Source organism: Varanus komodoensis, unplaced genomic scaffold, assembly GCF_004798865.1.
Source record: "Varanus komodoensis strain SLA01 unplaced genomic scaffold, ASM479886v1 scaffold16, whole genome shotgun sequence".
Lineage (NCBI taxonomy): Eukaryota > Metazoa > Chordata > Lepidosauria > Squamata > Varanidae > Varanus > Varanus komodoensis.
In genome coordinates this window covers 9,061,421-9,070,047 of record NW_025335468.1, presented here as the reverse complement: position 1 = coordinate 9,070,047, position 8,627 = coordinate 9,061,421, and the positions used below count along the sequence as shown (strand labels likewise).

Here is an 8,627-nt window from a genome sequence, read left to right as displayed (position 1 = left end):
TTAACATTCAGATAAACAAGCAAGACAACAGCAAGTGGACATGATTTCTGAGAAGCACAGCCTAGGGGAGCAAGAAACGGGTAGTGGAAAAGAAGTGGCAACAGATCAGTCTCCTCAGTTGTATCAGCTGATTTCCTTTTCTAGCAAGGCCAAACTATTTGCTTTACCCAACAAGAGACAGCTTGAAGGATTATAGATCTCTGTATGTTCTCACTCTTGGACATTGGTTTTTTGCCCCCCGTAGCTGCAGTGGGCAATGGTGCAGCCCAGCTGGAGCTGGGTTACAGTTGGAGGTGCACAGTGCTTTAGGCTGGTCCATGTTGCATTTCAGACCCTAATGTTATCCCCAGCCTAGATTAAGCTCCATCTGTTCTGGAACCAGTGGAGTTGCTTTGCAGCTGCTTTTTAAAAATTTTATTTTAAAGGGCAAGAGTCAGCTGGCCAGTGGTCATCCCAGTCTTCCCTTCTCTCCTTTGCCACACCCCATTTGTTCTCTGTACCCAAGGCTGGCTTTGCCAGTGCTGCAGAGAAGTGATGGTTGAAGCGTTCAGGTGGTAATATTCACTGGCTGTAGGAAACATACAGCTTCACCACACAAATGCACACGAGAAAACGTTTATTAAAAAGTCAAGAGGTGACCAAAAAAAGGCAGAGAAATGGTTGTTAATACACACGCATAGGTTGCGGCATGCTCCATGGTACAAAAGAAACCCAGGCTTCCAGCCCAGTGTGGCCAGCAGCTCTGTCTGGCCTTCCTCTGCGGACTGCCTCGTAATTAGCCCTGTTTTGATTGGCACAGATCCCAACAGTGAAAGGGAACACAGTGTATCCCTTTTGGCTTACAGGAGAGTTGTCCATAATTTTTGCCTAGACACAACCTTACGAAAGCAAGCCTTTTGGGCAGAGACAGCCCAAAGCCCAACCTGACCCATGGTGGTTCTCTGAGGAACCACAATGCAGCCACAAACCTTGGTAAAGGTAACATACTGCATTTGGTTCGAAAACTCTGCAAGATAACCTAAGATTTCAAAACAAAAATGGCTCTGGTTCTTTGCTTTACAGAAGAATCAGTGTAAATCCTTCATTCTCTTCCCTTTCCACCTCATTTTAGGAATAAGTCTCTCTTAACACAAGCTTCTCATCTTTTACATGCTAGAGCCATATTGGAAGACATTCCTCATGCCGCCCATTCCTAAGTAGGCACTTTTAAAGCAGGCTTTCACAGCAGGTGTTGCCACTGGGGATGATTTATCTAGCAACTGATCAACCCGTCTTGATATTACGAAGCTGCCTGTGTTTCCCTCTTGGTGATCCCTTGATTCCTTGCAGTCTTGAAAAACAAAATGGGAAAATATCCTGCCATTATTGGCACTGAAAGAGGCCTTAAACCCAGTTTACAGGAACAGCACACATGTGTGCACTTTGCCAGAAAGGTAAAGAAATCCTACATGAAGGAAACGTGTCAATCTAGAAACAGTTTCACAGTGCAATCTGCTGTTTCTATAGACCAGTGCTATGTTTTCACCACCTGCTTTCAGAAACCTTTCTTCTCATAGGAGAACACTCCTCATCTGCTTGGTTTCTGCTTATATCAAAATGGTGCCATCGATGAATGTTCCTGGCCCTTGGAGCTCAGTTTCCTACTCAGGCTTCCTTTTTGAGGAAGGCAAAATTCACATCTTACTAATCACATAGGCAGGAGTACCTTTTGATTTTCCTTATAACTTTTCAGTTCTCCATGCTTAGCTCTTGCAGTACATACTACACACATGCAAATAAATGTTTGTTTTTATATGAAAAAATAAAATAAATAAAAAGCAGTCACCAGAGAGCAGAGGAGTAACAGAGGGTGCACACATAAATGTAGGCCTTTCTCAACTGCCTTTTTATTCAAAAAGTGTTTTACAGTTGCTCCCCGTATATGAAGTTTCAAATAACTTAAGCACTCATCATGCTAAGCACTCCTCTTCGATTTTCCCAAAAGCCACACCCTCTGGAAGCTGCTTTCAAAGTAAAAATATGACAAGACATGGTTACACAGACTCACGTGCAATGTACAGTTGTGCCTTGCTCCTAAGACAAGCTGTGGAAAAGGTGGACCATAGGCTTCTCCTTCTCCTGCATTAATGCAGTGTGGCCAAGAGACATCTGCACTGTATAGAAACAGCATCCTCTGCCTACAGCAAAACACGTTTCCTAAGAATGTGCTCAACTTATCTTCCATTCTTGGAGGACAGAGCTGTGACTCTTCCAAACAGAGCTTGGGCTGCTTACACACATCAGCTGAATGCGGAACAATATCAAACATACGGCATAGGAAAAACAAAACACAAGATGTCTGGTGGTGCATAATATACATTTCTCAAAGACGCTCGACAAAAGGCAGTGAGTTACACATATCCATTCTGTACGCTGGTAACCCCAATGTGCATATATGTCTGTGTGTGTATGTAAATAAATGGACATGCACAGTTGATACCTACAAATTGTACATACAGCATATTATACTGGAACATGTGACTCTAAAGCCTCTGAAGGGTGGATAGGTTGGTAGAATCAATTTCTGTTTCCAGTGCATGCAAAGCTTGACATTCGGGCAGTGTTGCTTTAAGGCTATTTCTAAGGCTAAAAGAGGTCTTCCCAATTCCCATGAACAACATCCTGCAAGACTCTGAGACATTGCTTCCTTAGGACACTATGAGCAGAGTTTGATTTGGAGTAGCTTTTTAAAGAATGTTGAGATAGTGGGAGCTAGCCATGCCAGAAAGGGAAAAGGAGAGAGGAGAAACCCCCACTCAGTATTTTCTGCTGTGCCTCAGTCTATGCGTATCTTTGCAGTGAGCCTCTAAAAGTGCTCTACTTGCTATATTTAGAAGAGGAAATGAAGCTATTGCAGGGGTCTTCATTACTAGTGCAGTTCTTCTAAATGTGCTTTAAAAGCATTCTAGCCAGTGCTGGAAGATTATATCTGCACCCCTGTTTGAGTCTCTCACTTCTGTTTATGTTGTCCCCATGCTCATCGAAAAGGCACAGAGTCCATAGGGAGAATACAGCAGGGGAAAACCAAGATTAAAAATTATTTCTGCCTGAAGAGCATGTAAACTTGAACTACTAAGTGGTATGAGAGGATAAGACGCATCTGTGCTAAATAAGCCTGCACTGCTGTTCTTTAAAAGTCCCTTTGACCATGCCCATGTTAGAGTAAGGAAGGGCTTTGTGGAACCTGGGTAGCAAACAGGACCTCTTGCACCCACTGAACTCTTGTTCAAGTTGCAGAGATCAATAGGCTATTTTTATTGGGCGGGCGAATAGTCTAATATTACAAACTAGGTCAAGCGGGGAAGGGGGTATCAACATGGCTTAGCTTAGGAAGCACATGGGTCTCTTACTATATGTGGAATTGTATTGTTGATCTGCTGATGGAACTGCTTCTGTCAGTGGAAGTGGGATATGGACAATTCCCCCTCCCCTTTCAGACCCTATACTCTGTTAAAATCTGCTTTGGAAGGTTGTGGCAGAGAATTTGGGGCAGTGTGGGGGACTGCAGAGGAGAGGCGAGTAGGCTGAAGTCCTGCCATATAAGCAACCTTCCAACTGTGCAGTCTTGGATTCCATGCTTTTTACTTCTGGTGCATAGAGCGAACTTGTTCTAAACTCTGTTTGCAAAGACATACTCATATACATCCAGTTAGCTATTATCCAGCCCTAGTATTCCAGGTTTTATAAAGGCACAAGAATATATGCCTCCATTAAAATTAGGGATTTTTTAAAGAAACCGGTATCCAACAATTTCCTTCAACAGATACTTTCTTGCATCATTAGAATTCTATGCATTTACCAAGTAATTGCCATCAGAGAGTACCTGCATTCAGCACTAATTACGTAAGTACAAAGGTGGGAGTTCACTTTAAGCAGTGACATATAAAACGTGCTGCCATTCCACAATCAGCCTATTTAGTTTTCTTTTTTATCTAAAAATCCTCCCTGTTTTGGAATTCCAAAGATTTAACTTTGACTTACACTGATGTTGTCACACCAGGAGACATAATGGACTGCCATGCAAATTGATGAAAGAAGTCTCCTCATTGAAAGGGGTGGAGAATGTTGTGAAAAGCACTGTCACATGTGTGGTTAATAACAAACTGGAAGTAGCAATGCACTCTTGCAGTCTTATACAGATTTAGACCAAGAATCCTTATAAACCAGGGATGGGCACCTTGTGAGCCTCCAGATGGTTTGGCCCACAATTCCCATGATCCCTCATCATGGACTCTGATGGCTAGAGCTGAAGGAAATTGTAGGCCTATCTCTGGAAAGTCATACATTGCCCACAGTTTAGAATCCAAGGAAGATAATGTTAGAACAAGAAATGCTAGGATTAGGAGTCAAAAGGACTATTTCAGTTTACCCACCTCTTCCCCAGTAAACACTACTGGGGAATAAAAGTGAAAAAAAAATCAGTTCCTGATAAAAGAATGGCACCTTTGTAAACTTTCTTTAATTTCATGTGGGCACCACAGGAACAATGGAGAGGGGGAGAAACAAAAGAAAAAGGCTATCTTTAATAAAGGCCTGGAACCACTGGTATGATAGCTTTTCTACCACACAAACCAATTCGTAACTAATTCATCCACAATTATACAGAAAACTCCCCCCTCCCCTCCCCCACCATTAAACAAACAAAAAGACTTCCAAGTAAGAATGATAAGTACTGTATGGTAATATCTGAAATATTTATATACATATTTTTCTTTGTCTTCTGTTGGAAGTGTCTCCTGGTCAGACAGCGGCACTTTGGGGTCCCTTCGGCACCATTGCTTCGCTTCTGCCCTTCCACTTCTCAATAGACGGAGCTGTTCCTGATGCCACAACAGAGCACCATGCTCAAAATCATTTCCAAGATCTATGGGCCAGCAGGAAACACAGAAACAGAGTTCGATCCTTGAAGACTGGGGCTAAATCTTGCCTTCTGGGGATCTCCAGGAACACTGCCCTCCCCACTTCTCCCACTCAGCTGATGGGTTCTTGGCTTTTGGGCAGTAGCCTCCCATTCTAAAAAGCTGGAATATCTCTCATGTGGCTGAGCTACTCCTGGCTCCTTACTAGCATTAAGAGATTTAAGCTTAAATGTGGTGGCATTTTTGGAGTTTCTTGCCCTACCTTGTTTTGCCTCTGGCCACACCTGCCTGTAGATTTTCTGAAGTCCATCACTGAAGTGTGATTTGGTTCACTCATAAAGCTTCTGTGCCCACACTCGAGGCACTGTAATTGCAGGCATGCCCATCTTGCTCTTGTACAAACTACCAAGAAACTGAGGGCCAAATTGGTTGTACCAATGTTACAGATAGGCTTTTATTTCAGGTCGTTTTCTTTGGCAGTGCCACGTGTTTCCCCAAGGTAAAAACACGCAGTATGCATTTTAAGAGTTTCAAAGAGCAAACAGCACAAACCAAAACATACATGTTTCTGAGGAACTGCCACTGCTGCAGTTCAGTCTTCCTCTGAATGTCTTCCAGTTTTTCTCACAGTGAATGATGCAAGGTTGGCAAATGCATTTCAACCATATTATAATTGAAATTAATGCATTAATTCTACTGGAAATGAAACGCTGCCAAGCCTAGTTGCAGTGGGATAATGCTGACAAAAGAGTTAAGACAAGTGAACCACCGTAAAGAGGATCTGAATAGTGAAATGATTTTTCATCTTCTCTGGGAATGCAGAGAGGCTCTGGCATGGAGAGTGTTGAGGTGCACATCTAGAAGCCTTCCCTTTCCTTCCTTGCTGTGGGGAGTGAAGCAGGCAGGAGGCCAGGCAGGAGGAAAGGCAGTTCTTGCATAGAGGAATGGCCAGGGATCCTTACAAATAAGTGGACTGAATTTCATCTTAGAATTTATCAATATTTGCAAAAGTCTTCGTATTTTCAATGGAAGGAACTTGAAATTAAGATATAAAGGCAAAAACCTCGAGTGTGGGAGAAGTGGAAACTGAGTCATCCAGGCTCAGGACTTGAGGGATTTTCTAAAGGTCTGGGGGTGAATCCTGGTGCAGTCAACCATGCTAGTGCTGAATTAGGGTTCCCACTTAACTTCTCTTGTGACAGGCTCTTCATCTTTAACAATTATATGGCTGGCTATTACAACACAGTCCTCTCTGTGCTGAGAAGAGCTGTGCTGATTGCATTTGGCTGGTGCCGACGAGTCAGAATTTAGTCTCCATCCATTTGCAATAAAGGCTTTACTAAAATTCACTACTGTTTTCATACGTGGGACCAACAGCACTTGAGTTTTTAACAACTGAAAGGCAGGAGAAAGCAAAGTGGACAGGTGTGTCTATGCCTGCCTGCAGCTTCTCCTTGCTCCACAATGAGAGAATAAGGAAACGTTGGGGGCAGTAAATGGAGAAGTGGCTTCCTTCTCTTTAATCCCATATACAATTCAAAGTGCTGGGAAAATCTGTTTAGACTGCCCTGTATTTATTTATTATGCTATTTATATTCCATCATTTTCATCTAGCAAGGAACCCAAGGTGGCTTACACAGTCTCCCTTCTTTCCATGTTATCCTCACAACAACCCTGGAGGGTTGGTTAGACTGGGAGTCAGTGCCTGGTCCAAAGTCACCTAGTGCGCTTTCACAGGATTAGAACCTGGATTTCCCAAGTCCCAGTCCAGTACTCTAACCAGTACACCACAGTGGCTCTCAAAGGTTTCCAAGCCACACCTTGATGTGCACTTGCCTGCTTCCCCAGCCCAATGGAGGCCAAGCTACATTAAAGCAGCATGTGCCTGGAACAGCACCCTTTCCACCTTTTCTCCTTCCTGCACCATAATTTTGGACCCTGAAGTCCATCAATATACGGCACATCTCTACCATAGGGACAGCAAACACCTCACATCCCACCGTGCGCTTAGCCACACTTACCATGATCACAGCCACCACGATGGCAGCAATGCCAATCAGGTACAACTTTCCAGAGAATAGCTCATCAATTTTGTGGTGACAGTTTATGTCCTGTTAAAGAAAGAAAGAAAGAAAGAAAGAAAGAAAGAAAGAAAGAAAGAAAGTCCATAAAGGTAAATATGTATTTATTTATTTAAAGTTTTTATATGCCGTCCCCTTGCTACATAGCCTTGGGATGGCTCACAGAATATCCTACATATAGTTGCATCATTTTCCCTTCATAGGTGTTAGGCCTGAGAAAGAGTGAAGTTAGAGCAAAACCCAATCAAGCTATTCTCCTTGTTAGAATTAAGATGTCTCAATTCCACTTTGGCAAGAAAATAGCAATCTTCTCCTGCTCCTCTTTGTGCAAAAACTACATATTAAACAGCCTCCTGAACATATTTACCTTTACCTCTTTTTGCTCTGCTCAACAGCACAGCAAGCAATTCATGGACCTCAGGATGATCAGAAGATGAAATGGCATGCTATACGTAATATACAGTTAAGCTCTGGGATAGTCCACATGTGGTGCTCAGTTTGCTGTTCTGTGTCCTAAGGCTCAAATTCTTAGATTGGAAAAATGGAAAATAAACCTCAGAAAAGTTCAAAGAGTTTTTCCTTCATACTCAGCAGTTTGCTGGGTACTGATATTTAAGATATAAAAGGGAGCACGGTGCCTTGCCAAACAGCTAACTGGTAACTCCCACCCTGGGGAAGACTGGATACTTCTAAATAATAACCCCATTTCTGGATTTACACTGGTTCCTGGATGAAGCCAGAGGCTCCTCACACATCTGCCCAACCACAGCTGTGAAATGGTATACCATTCAGCTCTTGCAAAGCCAGTGAACTGATGTTGGGCTGGGGAGGAAACCTATGCATTGAAGACAAGGGTTGCATTATATGGATGTTTCCTTACGTTTGAAAATGATGGAATCAATTTTCCTTCAGAAGGGCAGAAATCATATGTTGCTATGTTGATTAAAGCTTCCACAGTACGTGCACCGCAGCATTTTAGCTGTAAGCAGAGAAAAGGGAGAGAGAAATTGATGACAGATATTCATCTCTAAAAGTTTCAACTAGTATGTTTTCCATGAATCCATGAACACCTTCTACATGTAGATTCTGATACCTAAATCATCCCCTCATCTCAGCATTGGACTGGATACCAGAATTCCAACACAGTCCCCAAGCCGAAGAAAGTCCTGGATGGGAAGTCTTGAAAGGTTCTGAGCGCTGAGTGGAAAGTAGCAAATTCATACCAGAAGAGGTCGAGGTTTTACAGGGGTACTATAAAGAACCACAGACACTGGTTTTCCTTTTTTGTCTTATTTCTAATATAGCACATGGCCATGTCATGGGTGCAGCTCAGTGAAAAGCAGCAATGCATTTGGTATATGGATCACATTTCCTGCTACTCTTGCTCCTATTCCCTGTAATCTTTGGGGGAGAATTCTGAAGATGTGAAACCAGCTTAGATGCACTGCATGGTCCCTCTCTCCTTGGGATTTATTTGCTACTTAAAAATAACAGTCTTTAATGCACCCTGGGCTGTTTCCATACAGATGGCCTGGCGTACTACCCAATACCTGTTCTTCTATTGTAAGCTACACAAAGAATTGCAGTTGACCTTCCGTTTTCTTGGGAGTCTTGTCCTTTTTCTGTGTGTGCCTCCTGTTCTGTAGGA

At 42.8% G+C, this 8,627-nt stretch overlaps 1 protein-coding gene across 1 annotated transcript in view; it reads right to left on the bottom strand.

Annotated features, from left to right (window-relative positions):
• Nucleotides 1–599: 599 nt before the first annotated feature.
• Nucleotides 600–8,627, bottom strand: part of CD81 (CD81 molecule) — a 72,688-nt gene continuing 64,660 nt past the window's right edge. Inside the window, exons 6-8 of the mRNA XM_044425542.1 lie at nucleotides 7,860–7,958; nucleotides 6,920–7,009; nucleotides 600–4,903 (exon numbers count right to left, since the gene is read on the bottom strand). Coding sequence (XP_044281477.1) covers nucleotides 4,841–4,903; nucleotides 6,920–7,009; nucleotides 7,860–7,958 — 252 coding nt within the window. The 3' untranslated portion in view covers nucleotides 600–4,840. The remainder of the gene's footprint in view (nucleotides 4,904–6,919; nucleotides 7,010–7,859; nucleotides 7,959–8,627) is intronic.